Source organism: Prionailurus bengalensis, chromosome A3 (assembly GCF_016509475.1).
Source record: "Prionailurus bengalensis isolate Pbe53 chromosome A3, Fcat_Pben_1.1_paternal_pri, whole genome shotgun sequence".
NCBI lineage: Eukaryota > Metazoa > Chordata > Mammalia > Carnivora > Felidae > Prionailurus > Prionailurus bengalensis.
This window is the reverse complement of record NC_057354.1, coordinates 80,664,762-80,692,621: the sequence shown is the minus strand read 5'-3', so window position 1 is coordinate 80,692,621 and position 27,860 is coordinate 80,664,762. Positions and strand designations below refer to the sequence as shown.

Below are 27,860 nucleotides of genomic sequence, written 5' to 3'. Positions count from 1 at the left end.
TTTTAAAAAGAAATAATGTTGCAATAATATACCTCCTGTTAGAACCTTAGTACCAAAGATGACAACTAAATCAAAAGATTATTTTAAATACATAACTGAATAAATGAGAAAAGTCAAATCTTTCTAATGGAATTCCAAATGTAAGAAGACTAAAGGAAACAGAAAATCATCATTAGAGCACAGTAATAATTGCCACAGTCAAAATCTACCAGAATTTAATATTAGTGGTTGAAACTTTAAAGAGAAATAGGATATTTACACAACCTCTCAAGTTATCTCCCCTCCAAAATTTGTTAATTTTTTAACATATGTCCACAAATCCTTTGATACTCCTCCTTCCAGGATATGGAACTAAATTCCCCTCTTCATGAGTCTATATTGGACTTAGTGTCTAGCTACTAACAAGTTGAGTATAAAAAAGAAAAAAGTAATAACTTACAGTGAGAAATCTGGCAGACTCTACCTTAACCAAGTGATCAAAGTCAACACCACCAGTAATAACTCATGCTGCTATCATGTACCCTCTGATATGATGTGATAAAGGCACTTCACATCTGTGGTATCTTCCTCAAATCCATAAGTCCAGTCTAATCATTAGAAAAACATTAAACCCAATTTAAGTGACATTCTACAAAATACCTAGTTAGAATTATTCAAAACTATCAAGGTCATGAAAAACAAGAAAAGGCTGATAAACTGCCATAGATTAGAGCAGCTAAGGAGATGTGACAACTAAATGTAACGTGGTATCCTGAATTGTATCTTCAAACAGAAAAAGATTAGTGACAAAACTGATGAAATCCAAATAAGTCTGTAGTTTGGTATAACAATATTGTACTAACATCAATCTCTTAGTTTTGATAAATGGCCATGGTGAATTTATTCACCCTAATTTTACCCAAAGTAAGCTAGGTAAAGAGCATACAGGAACTGTCTATATACTGTCTTTGCAACTCTTCTGTAAAAGTATAATAATTTCAATAAAAAGTTTTTTTTAATAAATGAATTAACCAATTTTTAAAAGATTATTTTGTAAATTAGAGTACTCTTCAAAATAAAGCTGAACCATTAAACTCAATCTCTAAACCAACTTATTGCAAGAATAAACTCAGCTTCAATTAAGTTACTCTGAAATAGACTATTACTACATGCTCATTGCATTTAATGATTTTTGGAGGGGGCATAGAGAAGTATGAAAGGTAACGAAGGAACTGTGTGTGGTAAACAAGATTTGGGAAGCTTAAGGGGAACAGTTGGGAAAAGCGCTAAAATAAAATAAGAAGAGGTTTAAAAGATTAAAATTACCATTCCAATAGTATCCTAAGCAAACAGGAAATCTGGAAGGTTCCGTTTAGGATAACTACCGCAATAACATAAACAAAGGAACAGAAGGGGCTAGCAAAGTGTTAAGGCTATCATAAAAGCCTATACCATAGGTTCCCAAACTTTCTGGGTTTAGAAGACCCTGAATGTGTCAGTAATTTTTTCACAGGCCAAAGGAAACACCTAACCATTCTATTTATTAAGTAGTCAGGTCCAAACAACTTAAGAATATATGCCCTAACAACTCGACACCTGTGTTGGGCACTGCACAACCTCTCAAACCTCAGAAGACACTGCCCTCCTCTTTCCTGTTCCATATATATTTTCACATAGTACTTGCTTTTCATAATAGCAACTGCCAACAATCAGCTTTATAAAAATATGGTATCAATGAAAAGATTGTAGCAATCCAATTTTAAAAATGAACTACCTCAAGTATAGTGTGTGTGGTTTCCAACACATGTTGCTGTCATTTCCCTCAAAATTCTTCCATCTTTTGGCACACCTGTAGAGTTCTCTGCAGTGCCTTCAAGGCCTCCTCAGTGCACAGTTTAGAAACTAAGACCTTTACAAAAGATGACAAAGGATATTGCCAAGACAGTAGCAACAGAAAAACTGGAGTGAGGGGCACCTGGGTGGCTCAGCCGGTTAAGCACAGGACTTCAGCACAGGTTATGATCTCATGGTTTGTGGGTTTGAGCCCCGCATTGGGCTCTGTGCTGACCTGACTGCTCAGAGCTGGAGCCTGCTTCGGATTCTATGTCTCCCTCTCTCTCTCTCTCTGCCCCTCACCTGCTTGTTCTTTCTCTCTCTCTCTCTCTCTCTCTCTCTCCCTCTCTCTCTCTGTCTCTCTCTCCCTCTCTCTGTCTCTCTCTCTCTCAAAAATAAACATTAAAGAAAGAAAGCAAGAAAGCAAAACTAGAGTGAGAATTGAGACATGCCTCAGAGAAAAAAAAAATCAGCAGATCCAGAAATGTTGCCTGGACATATAATAACTGTGCTAGCACTTGAGCAGTTCCAAAAATAGAATAATAAAAATTATTGTATTATTAGCTATCCTCCAATAGTCCTTGCTTCTGTAGAACAGTCTTTTTTTTTTAATGAACTAATAAACCTATTCAAATGTTTATATTAACTTGACAGCCTTATAGGTGGCATCGCTAAAGTACATTACTCTCACTTTTAACACACACACATATATTACAGAAACTGCTGAAAAAAAATTCAATTCAAATTTTCAACTCGTTAACATTTCTAGAGTACCAATAGGAATTGTCATCCAGCATTTGCAAAACTTTACTTTAGACAGGTATCTGAGAAAGAATCATATATGATAGTTCTAAAACCTGGCTTGATGATGGATCTTAAGCAAGCAATCAGGGAACTCCTAAAATGACAGACTTGCCAGCACCATTCCCCATTTACAAGCTCAGGCTTTCTAATGAGCATGGAAATCTCCATATTTGCAAAGTACCCAGATTCTGAAATCAGCTAGTTTGAGAGGAAATGACCAAAACAGCACTGTCCAGTAAAACTTTTTGTGATGATGGAAACGTTCCATACTTGCACTATCCAATATGGTAGCCCCTACTCACATGTGGTTAGTGAGCACTTGAAATGCGGCTAATGTGACTGAAAAACTAAAACTAAATTTTTAATTTCATCAAATTTAAGTTTAGATGTAAAGAACCACATGTGGCTAATTGCTTCTGTACTGGACAGTACAGAACTTGATGATTTATTTTAAATATCCATTCTTATAAATTTTCCAAGTTGTACCTTTGATTTAAATTAGATGATCAGAAAACTAGGTAAAAACTTTATCCAGTTTAACAGTCTGAGTCTTTTGTAGGTGGAGACTTACCCAATGTCATACCCTTTTTTTTTTTTTCATAATAAAAATCCTCTTTGAATTAAGTTCTAAAAGTCTCTGCAAAAAATTTGGATATTTTCTTTAGCCAGAAGAAATACCACCTGAGCCAATGTGCTTCCCTTTTTGCCTTAGCTGCCAATAAATTCAGAACCAAGTCCGGTGTCCAGTGGTAACTTCTCTTAAGTGTCCAGTAACATGCATTCTCTGATCCTCAAGACTATCTCTGTTCTATTTATATCCCTAAATTAGTCAACATAGTGTTATTTTAAATTCTTAAGCAGACAAACTCTTTTGGACATGGGCAGAGTGTCAACTTTTAAAGTGATAACTTCTTTAATTAAAGTCAATGCTTTTATTGTTAATTGAGCTTTAAAGTCAATTTTTTAACTGTTTTCTCATTTAAAAAGTACTTTTAAAATAACAACACTAGGGTTAGTGACAAAAAGAGATATTTTAATGGAACAAATGTATTGAAGAAAATCTTTAGGTACTTATTAGCAAACCTGCCTGAAAATATCACTATAATAGCGACAAATAAGACAAACATAAACTAACATCCTGCTGTAATTCTATAGCCCCCATTTCACAAACTCAGTTCTACTCCTTTTATAAAATATGCAAAAGTCCTGATGCAGAATATGAACATCCCTACTGAGCATTCAGTTCAAAAAGCTTGTGCAATTTTTCCTTCAGTACACTGGCCTATTTTTATATCATGCAGGGAACTACTTCAGTAGCTCTTTTGTTGAAATTTTCCACAAAATTAGAACAAACACATTTGAAACATCAACAGCACATTTCTAGAAATGCCTAGTTTTAAGTTCTCTGAGCATCTAATTGCAAAACTAATGTGAAACTAAACTTAAATCGTCAGAGTAAAATTTCAAATAACCTCTCAAAATTTCATTTTAAAAATCAACCTTTGGGATGCCTGGGTGGCTCAGTCGGTTGAATGTCCGACTTCAGCTCAGGTCATGATCTCACGGTTTGTGGGTTCGAGCCCCACATTGGGCTCTGTGCTGACCTGACCACTCAGAGCCTGGAGCCTGCTTCGGATTCTGTGTCTCCCTCTCTCTCTGCCCCTCCCCCACGTGTGCTCTGTCTCTCTCTCTCTCTCAAAAATAAATAAAATGTTAAAAAAAAATTTTTTTTTAATCAACCTTTAAAATACATAAACCAAAGGGTGCCTAGGTGGCTCAGTCAGTTAAGTGTCCAACTCTTGATTTCGACGCAGGTCACAATCTCATGGTTTATGGGTTTGAACCCCGCATCATTGTGGAGCCTGCTTGGGATTCTTCATCTCCCTCTCTCTCTGCCCCTCCCTCACTCATGCTGTCTCTCAAAAAATAAACATATAAACTTAAAAACAAATACACAAGCCAAAACTTGATACCAAATTAAGGTAAGGGAATTTCATATTACTGAGAGATACAGTGTTCTAAATGGGATCATTAAAAATATCATGACAGGGAAAAAAAATTCTTTAAGAAAACTTATCATAAAGAAATATATCCTAAATATCATAAATAGTCACCATAGGACACACAAACAAATGCTGGCAAATTGATTCTACTTTAGATGAATTTAATTAGTTTCCTTAGCCATATTATTTAGTTGAAGTCATTATTAGAAAGTAAATAAAGTTATAAGAATGTGAACTGATTTGGGGGCACCTGGGTGGCTCAGTCAGTTAAGCATCTGACTCTTGATTTCAGCTCAGGTCATGATCTCACAGTTCCGTGAGTTCGAGCCCCACAGTGGGCTCTGTGTTGACAGCACAGACCTTGCCTGGGATTCTGTCTCTCTACTTCTCTGTCCCTTTCCTGCTGTCTCGCGCTCTCTCTCTCTCTCTCTCTCAAAAATGAATAAACATTAAAAACAAAACAACAACAAAAAAAACCCCACATGAACTGATTTTGCTCCAGAGGCAAAGATAATGTAGTTCTTTTCCCCAAAAGCCAAAGTATTGCCAAAACTTAGTTAATTTTAGCACAGCACTTCTAGCATGCTCCCTGGTTTACTCCCACCCCTCGTGTCACTCCAAACTTCTGTGCTAGTTCGTCTTTCTCTAACACTCTTAAGTGTTCAGGTTATAGTTTCAGTCTTCTTGCTTACTCTATCCTTTTGTCTAGATAGTTCTCTTCATCACTTATTGCTTAAATAATCAGATAATGACAATAATAACAATTGGTAACATTGATTGAGTGCTTACTATATGTCAGGCACTATTCTAACCACCTTTACAAGTATTATTTCACTTAATTGTCAAAACAACTTTATTAGTTTCATCACCATTTTACAGATGAAGTACTAAGAGGTTAAGTAATTTGTCCAAGATCACACAAAATATATTTTTGTACATACACAGATATAAATGTTCCTTAAAGCTATTGTAAAGTTTCTTTCTATAGCTGGAAGGCAGGCACTGTGGGCTCGCCTCCATTCTTATGCAGTTAGACTACATTAAGTTGAACTGATAGTTTACAGGTTGGGCACAGAGAAAACAGAAAGGTACCAGACTCTAGATTCCACAAACAGTAGCTGCAAGTAACTCCAATGATTTAGAGCAGAGGACAGTAAACTTATTCTTAAAAGGCCAGAGTAAATATTTTAAACTCTGCAGCCACCCAGTCTGTGTAGCAACTATCCAACTCTGCCATTTTAGTGTGACAGCAGCTATGGACAAATGGGCATGGCCATATTCCAATAAAACTTTATTTACAAAAGAAACAGCCTGGACCAAGCCAAAGTGTGCCAACAATCTAGAGGCTACTGAATCTGGTGTGGAGGCAACTGTGATATAAGCACTACAATATCAAATTATGGCATAAAGTATCCTCACTATTTTCCTTAAGTAACCTACAATCGAACTTTTGTACAGCTGAATTTCACATGTAATAAATATTTAAAATCTGGATATTTAATATAATTAATATAATCTGGATATTTAAATAATTAATACTTAATGACAACATGTATCGATTCCAGTTTAAAAAAAAAAAAACAGTCCACAAACACTAACATAAAACTGCTAACAAAGTAACATCAATTTGTTATCTACTAAAGTTAAATCTACCTTTGACAATTTATCACATGCAAAAGAAGACTGGGCTATTTCCTTTCAAGGAATAAGGGGCTCAAGATCCACATAACTTGTAACACGAAGTTCTGCAAAGTAAAACTTTCTGCCTTACCCCTCCCCTCATTAAAATTTTAGCACCTGTCTTAACCATTTATCCTGCAATTAGTCTTGGCAATTTCAAGAGCCAGAGAGGCCATTTGTCCCACACTTTAGCCTATAAATTCCTTGACTAACCTCTTCATTCCCAAAAATCTTTTCCTCCATTCCACTTCAATCACCAACTGCCACTGTCACACCCTAACAGCTATAATCTTATAGTACAAAAGATGACCCATTCAAATATAGAAGAAATTCCACTTAATTTATTTTTTAAAAAAGAAAATTAAGGTATACTCATATTTAATGTATATGGAATATTAATTAAAAACATATTGAGGGGGCACCAAGGTGGCTCAGTAGGTTGAGCATCTGACTTCAGTTCAAGTCATGATCTCATTGTTTGTGAGTTTCAGCCCTGCATTGGGCTCTCTGTTGTCAGTGTGGAGCCCACTTCAGAACCTCTGTTCCCCTCTCTCTCTGCCCCTCCCCCATTTGTGCTCACTCTCTCTCTCAAAAATAAATAAAACATTAAAAAAACATATTGAGGATGTATGCTTATTTATATATTTTTTAGATTTTATTTATCTCTACACCCAATGTGCGGCTCAAACTTACAACCCCAGGATCAAGATTAGCATGCTCTACCAACTGAGCCAGCCAGGCACCCATGTGCTTATTTTTTTTAAACTGATAAGCAAACGTGATCCAGAGGAGACTACAACCTTTATCTCATCATTACCTTTAACCAATTCCTCCACAATCAAACATCTCACTTTTTTCCAGTTCATTCACTCTGGTAACTCAACCCCAACAACTATTCAACCTCCTGAACATGTCAAAAGCATTACCCTCTTCACTTTTTCATTGACCATCCCACCGTTCATGTCCTTATTTTCCTCCTTTTCCATCTCATACTCCATGGTGCATCACTATAAGCATTCCTGTGCATTCACTCTCAATTTCCTCACCCTTTTTTCTCTCAGTTATGCATTCATGACAAAACCCAACCCTGATTAAATCCAACTCTGCCTATTCTATGCCTGAACCCAAATAAGGAACATAGCTCAATTAAAATATGCAAACTTGCTGGTTGCATTCATTTTAAATTTAAGACCACAAAGTTAAGAAGGTCCCAGCACCACAAAGCAATCTTTCTACATTTCCCTAGTCAATTCTTGTTTTGACAATACCTCCTCTCTCCTTAATCCTTCAACACCTGTCACCTCCCTCTCAGCTGATGACCCCTAATATTACTTCCCTGAGAAAAGAGAAGCCAACAGAAGAGAATGTCCACACCCTCCTGCACCAAATCTACTAACCTACCTGCTTCTCCACCCGTGTCATCTGCCTTCTCTCCTTATAACAATGAATTGTTCCTGCTTCTACTCAAGTTCAACCTTTCCACTTGGGTACTGGATCCTGTTCCTGTTCTCATATTCAAGGACTTTTCTCCTGAAGTTACCTCCTCTCCCAGCACACCATCAGTTTTTCCTTCTTTACCAACCATTTCCATCAAGCATTCCAATATGCTGCAAATCTTCCACGTGAAACATAAACCTTGTCTCTCTCCAGCTATTCCTTAGTTCTCTGATTTGTAGCAAAATTCTCTATGAAAAGTATCTACATTGATCATATTTACCTCCTTTCTCCTACCCCAATCTAATCATGCTTTTATCCCTACCTGTCCACTGAAACTATTTCTCAAAGTCACCAGCTCTCTCCACCTTGCCAAAGCCACTGTCATCTTGCTCAACCTCTCAACAGTATTTGACACAGTTAAACGCTACCTTCCTGATACATTTTGCACTTGGTTCCTCAGAGAATAGTCTCCTAATTTTCCTCCTAACTTACTAATGCTTGTTTTTCAGTCTCCTTTGCTGGCTCTTCCTCTTCTTACCTACCTCTATATGTTGAAGTGTCCCAAGGCTCAGTCCTCCATCGTCGTAATCTATATTAACACCACAGGAAATTTGCTATAGCCCCATTGTTATAAATTCTATCTATTTACTAAGAGACTCCAACCTCTTCTCTCTCCTGATCTCAAGATTCTTGTAATTAACTGCTTAATTAAATCTCCACCTGGATGTCCCATACTTTAAGAAAAGCAAAGCCAATTCTTGATTTCCCCTTCATGCCAAACCTTTTCCTCTCCAGGTGTTCCCCATCCCTATAATTAACATTACATTCATCTGGTTGTTCAACCAAAAGTCTACAGTCCTTATTGATCCATCTCTGACTTTACATCATATCTAATCCATCATTAAGTCCTGTCAACAATTCCTTCAAAAAATTTATTTCCACTTACATGGGTGTATACATTTATCAAAACTTACTGAACTATACACTTAAAAGTGATGCATTTTATTGTATGCAAAAGTGTAAGGTATACCTCAGTAAAATGTGGTGTAAATGTATGTTTGTTACCTGCATATATCTGCCCATTTCTCACCACCTCCATCACTACCTCCTTGCTACTCGGACTACTGCAATAGCCTCCTAATTAGTATCCCTGCTTTCATTTTTACTCATGACAATTCGTATTCCACAAGGCATCCAGAATAATCTTGTTTTTTAAAATTTTTAATGATTATTTGTTTTTGAGAGAGAGAGAGAGAGAGAAAGCAGGGAGAGACAGAGAGAGATGGAGACACAGAATCTGAAGCAGGCTCCAGGCTCTGAGTTGACAGCAGACAGCCCAAAACAGGGCTTAAACTCATCACCTGAGCCAAAGTCAGATGCTCAACCAACTGAGCCACCCAGACACCCCCAGAATAATCTTTTTAAAATGTTTATCACATTATATCGCTTCCCTGCCCAAACTTCTCTAGTGGTTTCGTATACACTTAAAATCCAAAAGCACTCAAGGCCATACATTATCTAATGCCTACCTACCTCTCAGACCTCACCTCTTTATCATCCTTCCTTTGTTCTACTGTGTTCCAGACACAATGGTCTTCTATACACTCCTAAAACACACTAAAACAAACTTGTGTCCAATTATTTTTTCTTTTTTTTTTTAAATGTACTTCAAAAGTAGGTTCTTTACACAAAAGCTGATGTACCTCTAACTCACTCCATTAAACGGTCAACAGAGAAATGCTTGCTGAAGCCATCCAAAGAAGTGGATCTGAAAGAGTATTTACTAATGTAATTTGGCCTTCATAAACTCAAGTCAATACTTAAAGTACATGCAACATTCCAATGTCCAACTGGAAAACTAAACTGGATCAGTTACAGAAAGCCTGGAACATCAGATTAGGAGTTTACATTTTATCTAATAGGCCAGCATCACAAACTTAAGCACTAGGAAGGACTGCTTTTTTTTAACTTTTCAAATCCTGAGATCACAAAGAGGTATAAAGCAATGAAGAAAATGAGAAGTTACTTTCAGGGATACATACATACATACATACATACATACTACACACACACACACACACACACACACACACACACACAGAGTTTTTGTACCTCTAGAATTTTGAGCCATGTGATCATATTACCTATTTTTAAAATAAATTATAATTAAATATATATTTAAAAACAGGAAAAAGGAATCTTTACATGACATGGAAAATCAGAAGCAAATGTATTTCTGCCTTTTTGGGAAAAGTTTATAGTAGTTTAAGTACTTTTTGAATGCCATAACTAAGAATTAAATAAAATAAAAACCTAGATAAAATATATTCATATATGTAGATGATACAGACACACACACAAAATACAATATATGCTCATACATAATGGTTCACATCATGTATTGGGGAGCTCCTACCACAACTGAGTTCTGTAACCTAAATTATCATAACCACAACTTGCCAACTTTCAAGTAGTTTCCTTAAATACCTGAATAACTGCTGAGAGCTCATACAGTGAAGACTTTCCTCAGAATCTAAAAGCCTACAAATGATGAAAGAACCAAATAAGAAATAAACTAAGAAAAAAGACAGCACAGTCTCTTTCCCTCAAACTCATCTCCAGTGGCCAGTCTCACAGCTTCATCAATTAAGTGAGATTAATAATTAAATGACTTGGGAACAACAATAAAAGTAGAAGATATAAACCCTTAACATCTCCAAATTTGCTAGAGCCTCTACGTGGCAATCAAGGGGTGATGAGGAATAGGACCTCACAGTATAGTGCCCTTCTCTAAGATGAATAAAAGTCATTCAGGTTTTTGTTCTTGACCTAAGTTCTAGAACCACTACACCATGAAAGAATCAGGAAGTGGACTCACACCCCATCAGCCAGAGCAAAGGTGAAATATTGTAAGACAAGAGAGAAAAGAACTTTGAGAAAGCAGAAGCCCCAAATCCTCTAATCTATAGAATCCATCCTTTGATCAAAGGTAAAGTACTGTGAGTTTGCTCATGGCCTAGATCTAAAAAAAGATCCTTAAACTCTTACCTTCATCCTGTTATCTGGCATGTCCAGGCTCATACCGTATGGCCATGACAACAGAACAGGGGAAACATTCTCCTTGCCTCAATCACAGAAATAACACATTCTCCCTTGAAAAACATATCCTGATTCCCATGACCCCCTAATCTCAAGTTTCATCTTTATTCCTTGAGTTTCAAATTCATGCAGAAGTCAGTGTATTTTTAATATACTTTATCCTGGAGTCATGAGGACACTTGGTAAGGTTGAAAACATTATTTTAAAATACTGGCTTTTGGGGTGCCTAGGTGGCTCAGTTGGTTAAGTGTCCTAGGGTCATGGGATTGAGCCATGCATCTGGCTCCACACTGAGCGTGGAGCCTGCTTATGATTCTCTCCCCCCATCCTCTAAAAGAAAATACTGCTTCTTAAACTTTAACATGCATACCGTGTGACTCAGTAGATCTAGGGCAAGGTCTGAAAGTCAGCAGGTCTAACAGGTGGTCCCAGGTGTTGCAAATGCTCCTACTTCTCAGAAAACATTTTAAATAAGAAGATTCTAAAAGGCAATAGAACCTATATACATAGGTTACCTCCAAAGACACAATCCCAATGGAATGCTATCTGTTCTTTTCATAGTTTATTCCTTCTTCCCTATACCAGATCTATTTTCTTATCCTCTCAACACTTGTTTACCTTCCATGTGACTACTATAAAATTGAAAAGTCTAGAACATCCAAATATTTCTAGTGTTAAAGCCATTTCCTATCATGAAGACCTAATTTAATAGGTATACCATAATGGCCATCCCTAAAAATGATCAAGCCATCTATTGATCTGTAATCAAGTTAAATTTTCATTCGTTCACATTGAGACACATTAACAATAACTTACACACTTCTCAAGGGAAAAAAAATTAGCGATGCTGCAAACTATAGGGAAGAAACTGATTTTGTTTTTTGTGGACGTTTTAATGTTTATTTTGAGAGAAAGAGAGTGCATGCAGGGGAGAAGCAGAGAGAGAGATGGGAGAGAATCCCAAGCAGGCTGCACACTGCCAGTGCAGAGCCCCACATGAGGCTTTATCTCATGAACCATGAGATCATGACCTGAGCCAAGATCAAGAATCAGATGCTTAACCGACTGAGCCACCCAGGCACCCCAAGAAACTGATTTTGTAACTAAAGAATCACCTGATGTGTTCTACATCCCTTAAGAAAAGACTCAAATTTAACCATCGTAAAGGTGATACTCCCAGTATACTGCCCAGTTAAAAAATACAATGAGGATCTTCCTCATTCCCTAGTTTGGTTACCAGTACCCAGTCTTCCAAACCAGAAACTTGAGTGTCAATCTAGGCCTCTCCCTCTCCTTCATCCCCATCTGTTCCAGACTCCTGACTGAAATGACCATCAAGTCCTATCTATCTGGTGTCCTAAGTGTTCCTCCAGTCTATTCTATTTCCTTTGCACTGCCCTAGTCTTAGCCTTTTTCCTCACTTTACCTACTGCAACAGCTACCCTGACATTGCTGCCTCCAGTTACCCTTTCCACTATGATACCTGCTCCACACTATTATCCAAGTGATTTTTCCAAAATGCAAACCTAATGTATCTTCCGCTCAAAACTTTTTACTATGCCCCCCACCCATCACCCACAGAATAAAGTCCAAGCCACATATAATGGTCCAAGCACTTAACTTTCCATGATTGGAATCCTGCCTGCCTTTCAAGCATCATATCCCACTGCACTCCCCCTATCCTGCACTTTAAGCCCCATTATTATCAAAATACACTGCTTGAATTTCCAGCACATCCCATGCTATTTAATTCCTCCATGCTTTTGCATAGGCTGTTGCTTCAGGCTAGAATATCCTTCATTTCTTCTCCCTTGGCTTTCTGGCCAACTACTATGAATCTTTCAAAACCCAGTTCAGATCCCAGGAAGCCATCCCGAGACCATACCCTCTTCTCTTAAAGAATTATTTCCTCCACTGCCAACTTTGTAAGTAATAATAGAATTTACTGGGCATTTACTATGTGCCTGACACTGTTCCAAGCAGTTTATAGGTATTAACTCATTTAATCTTCACAATAATCTCTCCTATGAAACGGTACCATTATTTCTTTTGCAGATATGGAAACTAAATCACAGAGAAATAAATAACCTGTCCCCAAGCATACCAACTGCTAAATGATGGAGACAGATGAAAATCCCTACATCATACATGTTTGTATTACTATTCCTATCAGAGTGAAGTTATTTACACGACTGTCATCACCATGGACTGTGAGCTCCTTGAGGGTAGGGATTATGTCATATTCAACTCTCAAGCCACAGTGCCTAGTGTAAAGTAGGTAATTAGTGCATGCATTTCTTGAATTGCATATAAAATAACATTTCTTACAAGTTCAAGAAAAAAACATTCAGAAACTAGTTTCCAAATATTCAAATATGCTATAAGAGTTCTAGAATAGAGCAAGTTATTTCTTTCATGGAATAAAAAGGATGTCAAAACGAAAGGTAATATAGACGTGAGATTACAGTCCTTGTGGACAATGAAATAGACTTATGTAGCAATAATACTACATAAACACTGAAATAAATCAAAACCCAAAGGACCATTTGCTTCAGATTAACTCTTTTTCACTTACTAAATAAGAATTCTTGCTTACCATTCAAAGCAGTGAAAAGAAAGCCCTAAATTTACTTTGCTCAAGTAGAAAGAAGCAAATCATAGGCCAGCACTACTAATTGCTTCCTTAAGTCTGGCCAAGAAATGTATCCCATTAGGCAATTAAAATAAAATACAGTTGCCTGACTAAGCATATAACAAAAGAATTTCTAAGGTTGTATGGGCTAGCATTACATTATTCAAATAATGAAAAATTATTTATTTTAAGCCAAGAAAAATGAAAAATCAAGAACAAAATAAAATCGATCATCACCACCCCAAAGGAATATAGATTTCCATATTAAAACACGTACAGGTTACGATAAAACATATGCATGTTTACAATATTCAATAGTCATTCTTTAAACCTCCTTCAAATTATAAAAAAATCAAAGTTTTGCTAACACTAATGATGAAAGACCTCAAGACCAAATCAACTGTACTCAGTAAGCTCTCACAGTTAGTCCTCTGAGCCATACTAAAGTGCAATAATTAAAACCCATAGGGATGGTACCAGCAGCAACAGTGCATACCACGATACTTGTTAGAGTAATCTGTACCCTGCACAGCTTGTACACACTCGTGCACTACAGAAAGGTAAATCTGCTGTCAGAAGAAGCAGAGTTTAGGCCACACGGAGTTTAGGCCACAACACAGGAAACTCTACCCCCAGACATGTCTTACCATTTCTTGGTACACTCAACCATCAACTCCTGGTAGGAGGCCACAAACTGGAACTTGGATGCATGTTTTCCCACACGCTGCAGTCTCTTCCAAACTGAAGCCATGATGAGCAGTCACTTGAGCAGTTCTGGGTTAGCAACACAGCAGCTTTAACAAAGCAGAGGGCCCAAAGGAAAGGAGCTTTGCATGTATGTCTGTACTTTAAAAAAAACTCAACTACGACTTGAAATGATGTTTGGGGTCCATAAGTCTTCTCCCTGTTTCACAGGGTAAATCCCATCTTAGATGAATGGCCCAGTCAAGAACAGTATGATACACATGACAGGATGAATGAGAGGAGGTTCCCTCATGAAGACATCACCATTCCACCTCAGGGGCTATATTATGTGTATTCTGGAGGACTGAAAAGCAAAACAAAGAGAAATATATGAGAGAAGCTTGAGGAGTGACTAACCACCCAGGTTAGATAACACTGCAACAGACAACCTCAGTTCTCCGCATGTTTTTCAAACAATGAAACAAAACACCAACCTCAAAAGCCAGTAACATCAAGGATGCAAGACGTCAAGGAAGAAATTACAATTCACACCGAAGACGTAGAGCAACACATCAGGTAATCAGCATCAACAACAATCGAGAAACGCAAGTCGGGGCCCTACCTCCCCCTCCTAGCATCACAGAAGGGCGAGCAGAGCGGGAAAGTCTAGGGATGCTGTTTAATGTCCACCGGCAGTCAGAGGGAGGAGTGGAACATTTTTAAATAAACTTTGTTTTTCAGCCGATAATTAATAGCCTCCAGTCTTTGAATATGTGCTTGGAACAGATTAAGGAGCAAGGAGGAATGCTGTTGTTCAGTCAGAGGAGGGAAATGGATGGGAAAAGAGGAGTGGAGGGAAATCTCAAGGCAGAGGGAGGGCAACGTCCGGGCTCCAGGCCACTTGGGCTCTCCACCTTTGCTGCCAACCGGAGGGAAATGGAAACTCCTGCCTGGGCGTGAAGCAATGACCAGCGGGGCAAGTGCACAGTACGGGGTGCGGTGCCTCCCTCCCCCATCCGAAGGGAACAGTCCTCTAGAGCCTCCTCTTCTCACGCACAGAGCCCAGACCCCTGCCCCACAGCGGTGGCAGGCGGTAGCTCGCCCACGGTCCCTGTCACCCAGGCGATGCCTGAAGACCCCAGCCCGGTCCCCGAGCCCCGTCCCCGCCGAACGTCCACTCCCGCCCCCTCCTCACACCTCTAATCCCGCTGTCGGGCTGAGTCTGGCCCCGTTCCCTCCTCAGCGCCGCTCCTCCGTCGCCGCCGCAGCAGCAGCCGCCGCCGCCGCCACCGAGTCCTCCATCCCCGCCGGAGCCACATGGAACAGCCGAGCCAGCCGCGGCGCTCGCGGGAGCCGGGGTCTGCAGCCCCTCAGGCGGACGGCGCGCCTCACGCCCGCCCCCTCCCGGACGCAGTCGCCCCGCGACCGTCCCCCACCCTACAAAACCCTGCCAGAGCCGCTGCTCAGTGCCCAGCAACCCCTCCCCCGCCTTCCTCCTCCGCCACCATCATCATTACCTCCCCCGCCGCACCTCTCACACTAACCCTACCCACGGCGGCTCAACCTCCGTCCGCCCCGCCGCCATTGGCCGGGCACCACGCGTGCCCCGCCCATCTCGGTGGGCGGGCCTTTGAGCGGCTGGGGCACTTCATTGGTCAATCTGGGTGCCCATAACAGGAGCTCCACCCCCCAGCTTTGGAGGTGTTTTTCCCCCAGCCGGAACGCGGCGCACAGTCCACCCTTTTTAAAAAAAAAAATTGGAATCCACCAGGGACGATCCCGCCCACTCCTCTGATTGGCTTGGAGAAAGAAACGATAGGCGGGAGGAGTAAGGAGTGTTTATAGTGACCTGGAAGATGGTTGATTAAACTGGATGTCCGTCAAAGGTGCGCTGGGTGCCGGGCGGGGTTTCTGGCTCGACTCGGTGAAAGTAGAGCCCGGTCTGGCTTCGCTGTAGCGGTGGGCAGTACGGCTGCTGTGGTTTTCTCTCTGGTACTCTCCTGTCCCCACCCTAGGAGCTGGGTGCGCCTTCTCCGCCACTAGCAACTAGGCTGTTTGCGCACACGGCCTTGGTTTCACCCGATTCCTCCTGGGGGTTTTCCTCTGACAAACTGGAGTAATGACCCTGCCAACGCACGCCTAACATTCAGTGTACTGTTCCTCAACGGGATTGAATAAACTGAGCTGGAAACAATATTTACACTGCAATTTCTTCTTGTTCTGATCCTTCAACATTTCTTTGAATCTTGGTTTCTTTTTTCTTCTCTTCTTCCTCCTCCTCCCCTTCTTCTTCTTCTTCTTCTTCTTCTTCTTCTCCTCCCTTCTCCTCCTCCTCCTCCTCCTCCTCCTTCTCCTTCTTTCCCCCCTGTGGTCTTTTTCCCTTGTAAATGACTCGGGAGTGGCTGGCATATAAAAAGGGTGGTTATAGGCAAAGAAGAGGATGAAATAACCCAAGCAGAGTGTGAGGGCAGGGACACTTAACCTTGTTAAAAAGAGCCAAGGACCTTTCTGAGAATTTGATGAAAGCCGAGAATTTGATGAAAGCTACAGACACTCTCCCAAGGAGGAAAATATATCCTATCATAAAACACAAAAATTTGCTTTCAATTTTGGGTAGTTCATAGACCCCTGGAGTAGAGAAAGAGGGCAAAGAATGATATTGGAGGAAAGGGAATCCCAACATTTAAGGAATAAGCAGAGTAAAGTGGAAAAGAGATTGAGGAGGAATGGTCAGAGAAGTCGGAGTACCCTGTAAGCAATCACCATATAGTATGAAAAAAGAAAGGGTAACTAACATGAAAAGAAAAGAAACAAGTTGGGTCCCCGAAACAATTAAGAGCCATCGTTAATCTTACTAAGGATGGAGAGCAGAGTGCTTGGACAAAATACCTTAAAAGGTGTCAGGATCTAGGGACGGACTCTTTGAAGGACAGGACAGGAAGGCAATGGTGAGAGTTGACCACATCTAAATACACAAGCAGAGCAAGAAAAAGGAGAGAGGGACTGAAGAATCAGGAGAGATGGGGAGACAGGTCTTGAATCCAGTATCTAATTATATTTCCTTTTTCAATAAAGAAATTAATCTAGTAACACCACAAGAACACAATGTGCACTTGACAGAAAAGAACATAGATATCATGTATTTTGCTACAGTCTTAACTTTAAAATATTAAGATAACCATAATATTTATATTGATTCTTATTTTCTGTACATCTTAGAGTCCTCATGTGTCCTTCCTGAGTGGTTTACTAAGTCACTACAACCTACAGCCATTATGATCTCATATAGTGATATATTCTGCATCATTAACAGACTTTAAGTGTATGGGGTTTTTTTTATGACTAATTTATAGAAATGGTCATAAACTATTTTAATCTAAGTTGCCCTTCAGGAACAACCCACATGATGATCAGGAGGGTTTTGCATCCCATTTATTATTGTTCTTCAGAACTTTCCAAACTTTTCTTATGTGGTCAACCTGGTTTCATTTAGTACTCTTTCCCATCTTCGGGGGGGGGGGGGAGGAGAGAGATTTTATTGTAGAGAAATTATCTTAAAAGCAATCTATTTTAAATACATGTCTTTTCTTGAGGAAGAAGAAGAAGAAAAAAAAAAAAAAAAAAAGAACCAAGAGGGAGAAGGAGTATATAGGGCCCCTAAAGAATCTTTCTCAAGAGACTGAGAAAGAATTTCTTACAGGACAGCTTTTATTTTTGGACAAGTATTTTTCCTGGATGTAAACTCTTCTTTTCATTCTAGTTGCACAGATTGCTAAGAAGAGATCAAGGTTCAAAATGAAGAAATTAAGAGCAGACCTTGACATTGTTCTGCTGCTGAGCTCAAGTTCATAAGCTAGCTCCTAAAGTCTCCACCAAACAGCTTTTTCTCTCATAACTTTTTTTTAATAACCTGTTTGCTAACCAAATTTATTGAAGAAACTTTCTTATAGAATATCTTAAGATTTTTTTTCATCTGCTTAGCTAAAACTTATTGAAACCAACTGAGTATCAATCATATTAAATACAATTAATAGTACATAAAAGATACAGTCCCTATTCTCAAGGAGTTTTTCATAAACAGGTGTTTAGCATGCAAGAAAATAACGCAAATTAACCTCTCTGAGTCTTGACTTCTTATTCTAGCAAACAAATAACCATGCCTGCCTTTCTGGGATGTTGAGAAGATGGAAGATATGTAAGTAAAGTACTTGATACATAGTAAAACAGTCACTAAATGGTAATTAATAATGTACACCATTGTGTTTGGTAGCGAACATAAACAGTCAAGAAAAAAACAACCAGTATTCAAGAATACTTGAGCAATACTTAGTTGCTGCCAAACATAGCTACCTCAGGACTAAAGAAATAGTGCATTTAACATTATTCCTTTCCCATTGTCTCAGTGATTACCAAGACCAGAAAACCAATAACTTATGTGGGCTCGAGATTTTATAATAATTACTGTAAATTCACTTACCCTCAATTCTCATGACCACCTTTCATGCCATATATTAGTTGAGATCTTTTGGCATGCTGGAAGTTACCTTTTTCTTAAAGCCCCCATTCTCCCTACCTACCGGTGTGCAAATCCTTCCGACCCTCTCCCGCCCTTCCACACAAGAACTACACCTCAAAGCCTTTTCTAATCCCTGCTTACTCCAGTCTTGATTTATCATTTCCTTCCATCTCAGACTTAAGCTGCATAATAGACCTGTGGATGTATGTTGCTTTAACTGTCCTGTTCATTTGACCCAGGTGTTGACTGCAAAATTTTATAAATAGATTTTTACTTCACAAAATATTCAACATTTAAAATAATTTTGATTTTGCCTTTAAATTTCATCAAGATCACAGTGAAGATAGAATACAAAGAAATAAGTGGAAATCCCAAAAATTTCAATCTTCTTTGCCATGACACTTTTGAAATTATAGAAAGTATTTTCCTTGAAGCAGCTTTGCTAGTCACCGTTTCAGAAACCTCCAAAATGGAGATTTTGTCCATGAAATGCAACCAAAGGCTTGAATTATTGTCATTCCTGATGATAAAATTTTTATCTTTAGGTTTTACAGTTTTTGCAGTAAAAATTGTCAGACATATTACTGCAGGATTTAACTACTAATAGAACTTATCTGTGCCTTAGTCATACTAATAAGATTTACTCCCAATAATAGCACTGCAGGTTTTTGCATTGTTTTCCAGTTACCATAGCAGTTATACTATATACAACATTCCTGCAATCTTTAACTGCTAATGAAATTATTTCTTTTAAATCCACAGTTAACAAATTTACTCCTGACAATCCTACAGCAGTTCTTATGTCCTAAAAATACTCACTGTGGCAGGCTAATACTTTAAAAAATATTAATTGATGGTTTCTGTAGTAGTTGTTTTTCCATGTACTTCTTTTTATCTTATGGCCTTTCTCCTCCTAGACTCTACCCTGATACACCCTCAGCATCACACCCACCCTCATTTAGGCTGGTCTTTGCTCATTGTTTCAGGAAAGGAATATAACAGAATGCAGAGAAACAGGGAACTTTCCCCTGGCTTTTGAGTTTCTAAATCCTAGCCCTTTAGGAAGCAATGAAATGGATCCTATTAGAGACCTACACTGTTCAGTATGATAACCTCTAGCCACAGGTGACTATTGAACACTTGAAATACGGCTAGGTCAAATTGAGATGTGCTGTAAATATAAAATATACACCAATATCAAAGACTTATCATGTAAAAAAAAGAGTGGAATATATCTTATTCATAGTTTTATATTGATTACCTGTTGAAATTATAATATTTTGGATATATTGGGTTAAATAAAAGACATTAAAAATTAATTTCACCTGTTACTTTACCATGTTAATATTGTTACAGGAAAAATTTAAATTATACATGTGGCTTGCATTATATTCCTATTGGATACTGTTGCTATAGACATTAGTGAAACTTCCTTTCATAGAGATGAGAAATGGATTTCCTGAACTGGAAGGGGAAGAAGAATTGGGAGGAAAATATTGAGAAGCTAGATGCTGCTGGGTCCTTAGGACAGTAAGTCCTAGTTTCACTCTACTCTGGCACAAGTTGTGGAGAGGTGCAGTTGAAATAGCAGGATCTATCTGTGGAATCTGAGATCTGAGAGAGATAACTCAACATTCTTTTTCCTTGTTAGAGCCAAAGAGAGGTGGCAAGACCCCAGAGAGAAGAAAAAGCTGAACTATGTGTCCAGCCCAGCCCAGACTTTAGAGTACAGTTCAATAGAACTTTCTGTGATGAACAAAATGTTCATCGTGTCCAATACAGTAGCCTCTAGTCACTTGGGGTTATTAAGCACTTGAAATGTGGCTAGTGTAACTGAGAAACAGGAGTATTAATATTTAATCTTAATTAATTTAAATGTAAATAGTTGCATGTGACTGATAGCTACCATAATGGACAGTGAAGCCTTACATAGTACCATGAATGTTCTGAAAACCCAACACAATGATTTCCAGACACCCAAAAGGGTGCAGAGGGAACAGAAACCAACAGACCTAAAGGGGCCTTGTTGATAGACCAAGATTGACCCAGCAGCAATGTGTGGGAATGACTGCTATTGAGGAAGGATGCAGATTGGAAACCTTGGGAGAGCCAGCATGGTAGAGGAGGAGCAAGGATCAAATGCTCAACCCCCTTCCTCTAATACTATGTAAACCCCTTCAATTTAGATGCAGTCCCTGCCAAAGTGACTATGATTAAGTGTCTGCCACCCCTTGTGAAATCAGAGCTTGAAACAGAAATTGAGTTATAGAAAAATGAAATTATATTTCTTGAAAACCAGATTTTTTTTTAGATTGAGATTTGTACCTGCTATAAAACCTCAAATAATAACTCTAACAAAATACTTTTAAATTAATATTTATTCTTTTAAAAACAGTCTTTCTTTCTTTATCATAGAACCCAAGTTCTTTGGTTGAAAGCTTAGAAAAGCTGCATCAGAAAACCATCTTTCAGGGGCACCTGGGTAGCTAGGTTGAGCATCGGAATCTTGATTTCAGCTCAGGTCATGATCCCAGGGTTTGTGGGATTGAGTACCCCATTAGTCTCCACTCTGAGCATGGAGCCTGCCTGGGATTCTCTCTATATATCCCTCTGCCCCTCTCTCCCACTTATTCTCTGTCTCTCTCTCTCTCTCTCTCTATCTCTCTCTCTCTCTCTCTCTAATTAAAAAAACAAAGCAAAACAAAATAAAACAAACAAACAAAAAGCTTAAGGGTGCCTGGGTGGCTCAGTGGGTTAAGCATCTGATTTTAGCTCGGATCATGATCTCACAGTTCATGGGTTAGAGCCCTGCATTGGGCTCCACACTGCTAGTGTGCTTGGGATTCTCTCTCTCTTCCTCTCTCTCTGCTCCCCACCCCCCACTGTGCTTTTTCTCTCTCTCAAAATAAACTTTAAAAAAATTTTTTTAACTTAAAAAAATGAAGAAAACCATCTTTCAACTAAAAAGAGGGTATCCTTTTGTTAAATTGTTTCCATGCTAGTTTCCCATGAAGTCATGCAGTTAGTCATAACGAAATTTTGTACATTGAACCTGAGATGACACTAATTCCAGGACCTAATTTGCATCCTAAAAAACCAGTTTTGTCTAGTTCTATAGCTTCTAGGAAAGACTAACCTGGGTTGGTAGAGACAGAGGAGCATCCTTAACGGCCTTGAAATTCAGATAGAGACAGATGCGAGTCTATAGAGACCATTCTTTGGTGATTCAGTAGGTCTGACTTCTATTGTTAATCTGGAGGAGTATATTGAATGATGAGAAGGCTCAGAAATCCTCAAGAATGATTACAGGCATTAATGATATTCAAAAGGTGGAGACTCAAAATGCTAGCAACACCACACAGACATTAAGCATTTGGGTGGATGACAGCCATAAGCATATTTGGCCCAGCTATCCTAATGTGGAACAGCTAAATTCAACTTTGACTCTAGAGTACCCTTGCTGGTCTGCACCATTCTCTTGGTCTGATCCTTCAAATTACTTGAGATAATTTTTGGATAGTGAAGTCACAGTGCACAATTACTGTGTATGTGAAAGCAGGTGCAGTTATGAGATATTTACACATCACAAATAAGTGGGCCATTACTAGAGGTATTGCAACAAAGGTCTGAGTTGGAATTAGGAGCCATTTCCGAGAAACCTTTTGCTAAATTCAGTAAATTTATCTCCTATAAAATCAGTAGAGTTTCCTGACCAAGATTTATTGGCCATTTCCCATGAAATGTAAAGAATCTTTGATGAATCATAAAGAGTAGAATAACCTCTGCTTCTTTTCTTCTATGTTTTAAAAAATTGGAATAAATGCTAGGTAACCAGAAACAGCATCCAGCCAGTGTTTTCCTCTGAATAATTCCTAGATGACTATATTTAATGTGAACAAGATAATAAAATTAACATCTTCTGAAATAATAAGGTTAGACAGGAGAGGCAAAGAAAAAGCAATAGGAGTTCACAATCTGGAAGGGCATTGAATACCCACCATGTGGTGTTAAATCAGAGCATTTCCATCTCAAACAGTGCAAAAAAAAAAAAAAAAAAAAAAAAAAAACCAACAGCAAGCTGAAATCAGGCGGAACCCCACTTACCAGGGCATTAGGCATGGGCCAAAGGAAAGAAGCCCTCTTGTAGAAGCTTGTCCCAGATGAGTAGAAATGGAAAATGAACCCAGCTTTCAGAGGGCAAAACTCATGCACAGTTTGGGCAATCTGCTTAAGCAAGCTGAAGTGAAAAAAAAAATTCCAGGCCAAGGGCAATAGCATAGAGCCAGAGAGAGCTGCAGTATCATTCCAGATCTCTCTTTTTACAGCAAATCACCAAATTAGTGATGAGGCTTACAGAGAGCAGAACATAGCCTGCTAGCAAAAAGGACTTTGTAAGATGTGCTGGACATTTCTTCATATTTTGTAGCAACTTTTGGATGCTATTTTAAAATATTCCCGATAATGAATCACTGATATTTTTCTCCAAAAAAAGAAAGTCAACTGTTGTGCAAGAGTTAAGTTTTTGTGCCACAGTTCAATCTTCTAAAAAATCCTGGTATCTTCAACATTAAAAACCATGACATCTTATCCCTGAAATAAATTTAGTCTATCTTAGATATTGAATATAGTGCTAAGCTACACTTGGTATGAAATAATTATCTGGCATTATCAGAGTCCCATTTCTCATTTCAAAAACTTATATGTGCACCCTTCCCCTGATAACAAGTATTATATACTTCAGTGTAGAAAACAAGAATGTTGTACTTGTGCGTCTTTCTTCACACAACATATACTAAAAAGACGTATATTTAAAGGTCATAGCTTGATCATCTTTAAAATATTCACTCTGTCCTCAAACAACCAAAGCAAAAACAGAAGCCTATTGATGACTGCTGAACTTCTTTTATTCTTATAATAACATACCTCCTAATTACTCACAAAGCTACCTTATACATGCCTCTTCTCCAGCTTTACACGCCAGTTTACAAAATAATTACCCAAATCTTGCAGCTGGTTGTCAATAATGAATAAGGGTAACTTGTTGAGTACTTCTTCATATATGTCATGCTGGAAAGTGAATGATGATAGTAACTGCTCTTCAACATTATGTGCTATGCACATGTGCAATGCCCAGGAATGTTTTTGATCAAATAGTTTTGCCAATAGTTCCTTCTGCTTTCTCATATTAACATCTTATTAATTTTCAGCTGATTTTGTAAGCTTTAAGGCAACAATGTAACTTGTACCTAGTTTTGCTACAGAGAGTACAACTTTGAATAATAGTTTTAAGATTTTGATTTTCTTTGATGATGTTTTTACTAAAAAATTCATTTATTCATTAATAACTTGTGAATAACTACTAAGCTCAAAGCATTGTGCTAAGTATTGGGAATGTAGCACATCAACAGATAAAATCCCTGCCCTCATGGAACTCACATTCTGCATCAGTTGGAAACCATTATTAAATATTTGCATTAGTGGGGCGCCTGGGTGGCGCAGTCGGTTAAGCGTCCGACTTCAGCCAGGTCACGATCTCGCGGTCCGTGAGTTCGAGCCCCGCGTCGGGCTCTGGGCTGATGGCTCAGAGCCTGGAGCCTGTTTCCAATTCTGTGTCTCCCTCTCTCTCTGCCCCTCGCCCGTTCATGCTCTGTCTCTCTCTGTCCCAAAAATAAATAAACGTTGAAAAAAAAAAATTAAATATTTGCATTAGAAAAATCTCAGTTGATAAAAGGCCACACTATGCTTCGTTTAACAATGACAAAAAAAAGCTAACTGAGAAAAATGTTGTAAGAGACAATGCACTGGGGACTAACCATAGAAAGCCCACTCAATGAAATTTAATTTTCAGATACTTATTGTTGTACTTCCAATTTACATATTTATTTCCTGTACAAAGTCACATATAGATTTGTCACAGCTAATACAGATTTATAATCTATATTTGCACTGGAGTTCTGTTTACAATTTATGTTTATTTCTTTATTTGAATTGTAATATTTACATTAATATTTTATCATTATTTTATGCTTCATTGAACCACTTTATAATATTGATCCATTTTTTAAAATTATTGATATAGGGCAACACTACTGTAACTACAAAATGTAAAATTAGCATGCCAAAACTGAAACTACATTGATTGAGAGATTATTTGTTAAAGGTTAACTAAGCCAATCTGATCAATGCATTCCTTGGGGCTCAACATGTAGCTTCTAAGAATGGTTATTAGGAATGTGACAAGATCTTAAGAAACACACACCTATCCTAATTTCCCTTTTGACTTGGTAAAATAATTTTCAGAAAATAAAATATAAAAAGCTTATTTTCACTGCTTTATGCTCAGAAATATTTTAGCTCTCTTCCTAGACATCCTTAGAGGTAAAATAGTTACAAATTACCTTTTATCTTACATGTGTTCTATGATTTTAAAAAATGTAAAAATACGCAGAGAATAAATACTTAAAGAGAATATAAAATTTTATGCTGGGGTGTAAAGTCTATGAGTGATACCATTTCTTTTTAAAATTCTCCCTTAATGTTTTAAATTGTTTTTTACAATAATGACTAAAATTGTATAACTATAGTCTTCGATGGAAGATATTATGTAAGTCTTTATGTACTCTTTTTATTTTTTAAGGTTTATTTTGAGAGAGTGTGTACATGCGTGTGCAAGTGGGGGAGGGGCATAGAAAGAGAAGGAGAGAGAGAATCCCAAGCAGGCTCCACAACGTCAGCGCAGAGCCTAACGTGGGGCTCGAACTCACAAACCATGAGATCATGACCTGAGCCAAGTCAAACGCTTAACCAACTGAGCCACCCAGGCGCCCCTATGTACTCATTAAAATGTTCTTTCACTATCTAAACGCGTTTCATCTATAGTTTCTGTTTATAAATTGTATCTAATTGATAAAAAGGAAAATTCTCCTTGAATAAATCCATTCCTACTACATCTAAGGTGTTCTGATTCTAGATCCATTTTGCCCATGGACACGCCTCAGTTTGGGGATTGAATGAAGATTTTCTTTCAGAAAACATTCTATTCCTAGGAGTATCTTCTGTATCTTATATCACAAAAAGGATAAGTTTTAATCAGTACTTTTTATGTGCTTGAACTGCTTTTTTGAGATCCAGAACCATGTATTTCATGGTGCTGCTGGGTATTTTCCCCATCAGTCTCTAATTGAAGGCTCGTGTTTAACTCCCCTCCTATTTTCACATTCTGTAGGGAGGATTCTTTTCTCTGCTCAAACAAGCAAATATTTGCCAGGTGCCTACTATTTGCAAGAAAGTGTTAACGTCAAAAAATACATTGTAAAAATGCATAAAAATGTATAAAATTTTTTACATTTAAAAAATACATAAGTCACAGCTGGAGACTTCAAGAAACTTAAAACTAGTTTCAGAGAAAAAATGTGATATAATAAAAATGTAAGCGATCACAAATGTGATAGCTCATAAAATAAGAAACAGGCAAACAGAAGAAGCAGTCTAAGACAGAATTAAAAGAGATATTAGAAATCTGTTACTGTCTCGTAGTCTAAAGCAACTCAAGCCACTTACAGTGATGCACACAGAGCAAATGATGAGTCTGACCCTGAGAGAACTGGGTTACTGTTGTAGCTCCATCACTTACTAATTGTGTCATCCTAGGAACTCACGTAACTTCTCTGGATGGAAGGGGGAGGGGTAGACATACATATATATGTACACACAACTCCATGTCAAGCCAGGCAGACACAGTTCTGGGACAACTGGTAGAAGTAGAATGATTAGGAAAGAGAAGAAATTTTTTCTGGGATTGGTAGCTAGGAGGATGACTACTCTGCTACCAGAGACCTCTGCTAGAGCAAGTCCACCTGAGAGAGAAGCCGAAACTGAGAAAGCCAGGAAATGAAACCGAGCAAAGTTTGCTTCATTTGCCTCATCTGTAAAATGGAAATGGGAAAATGATACTTTGATACGTGGAGGTAAGGGCTAGAAGAGATACCCTCTTAAGACCCCTTCGACTCTGTTTCTGTGATTTTAAAAATTCCTGCCTTTAATAAATGGATACATGTGTGCAGAATCTAAAAGAGGCATTTAGAATTTCTCAACAGTTGTTTCCATTATGATAATCTAGTTTTTGCTACCTTAAAAAGGTTGTTTCTCTCCCCCTTGGGGCTACTTTTGTTTTTGTTTTCATTATGGTGTGACTTTTATTCCCGTGACTAACTCATTGCATAACTGGGAACCTGTATCTCCCACTCCCTTCCCCCATTCCCCACCTCTGGCAACCTTCAGTTTATTCTCTGTATCTATAGGTCTGATTCTGCTTTTTGTGTGTTTATCATTTGGGTTTTTTTGATTCCACATATGAGTGAAATCATAAAGTATTTGTTTTTATCTTGGTCTGACTTATTTCACTTAGCATTATACTCTCTAGGTCCATCCATGTTGACACAAATGGCGTGATCCCATCCTTCTTTATGGCTGCATTATATATTATATTATATTTTATATATTCTTTATTTAAAAATAAAAATTATTTATTATATTTTTATATTATATATATATAATATCACATCTTCCTTATCTATTCATCTATCAGTTGACTCTTAGGTTACTTCCATATCTTGGCTATGATTAACAATGCTGCAATAAACATAGGAGTGCATATATCTTTTAAATTAGTGTTTTCATTTCCTTTGTGTAAAATACCCAGTTAGTGGAATTATTGGATCATACAGTATTTCATTTTTAATATAAAAAATTTAATGTTTATTTTTGAGAGAGAGAGAGAAAGAGAGAGACAGAGTGCGAGCAGGAGAGGAGCAGAGAGAGAAGGAGACACAGAATTTGAAGCAAGCTCTAGGCTCTGAGCTGTCAGCACAGAGCCCGACATGGGGCTCAAACCCATGAACTGTGAGATCATGACCTGAGCTAAAGTCAGACGTCTAATTGACTGAGCCACCCAGGTGCCCCTCTATTTTTAATTTTTTGAGTAATATCTATACTATTTTCCACAATTGCTGTACCAATTTAGTTGTGGCTATTTGATTGCATTTGTCTAACTTTAATTTTCTGACTGATCAAAAATTGAAAGTTTATAGTCACAATTTCCATGAGGGCATAATGGTGTCTGTCAGGAACATGGAAGATATTATTGTTAAATGTACCAATTCCTAATTCGATTGTTTATACTCAACTCTAAAGG

The 27,860-nt window shown here is 38.2% G+C and overlaps 1 protein-coding gene across 14 annotated transcripts in view; it reads right to left on the bottom strand.

The window, feature by feature from the left end:
• EHBP1 (EH domain binding protein 1) overlaps positions 1 to 27,860 on the bottom strand; it is a 363,403-nt gene that overhangs the window by 317,700 nt on the left and 17,843 nt on the right. For 3 of the 14 annotated variants that reach the window (XM_043603486.1, XM_043603490.1, XM_043603492.1), the window contains exons 1-2: positions 15,669 to 15,754; positions 14,115 to 14,515 (exon numbers count right to left, since the gene is read on the bottom strand). In XM_043603486.1, coding sequence (XP_043459421.1) covers positions 14,115 to 14,218 — 104 coding nt within the window. In that variant the 5' untranslated portion in view covers positions 14,219 to 14,515; positions 15,669 to 15,754. Of the gene's footprint in view, positions 1 to 14,114; positions 14,516 to 15,348; positions 15,755 to 22,771; positions 23,061 to 27,860 lie in introns of those variants that run through there. The other 11 variants (XM_043603485.1, XM_043603488.1, XM_043603491.1 and 8 more) reach the window with 7 other exon arrangements.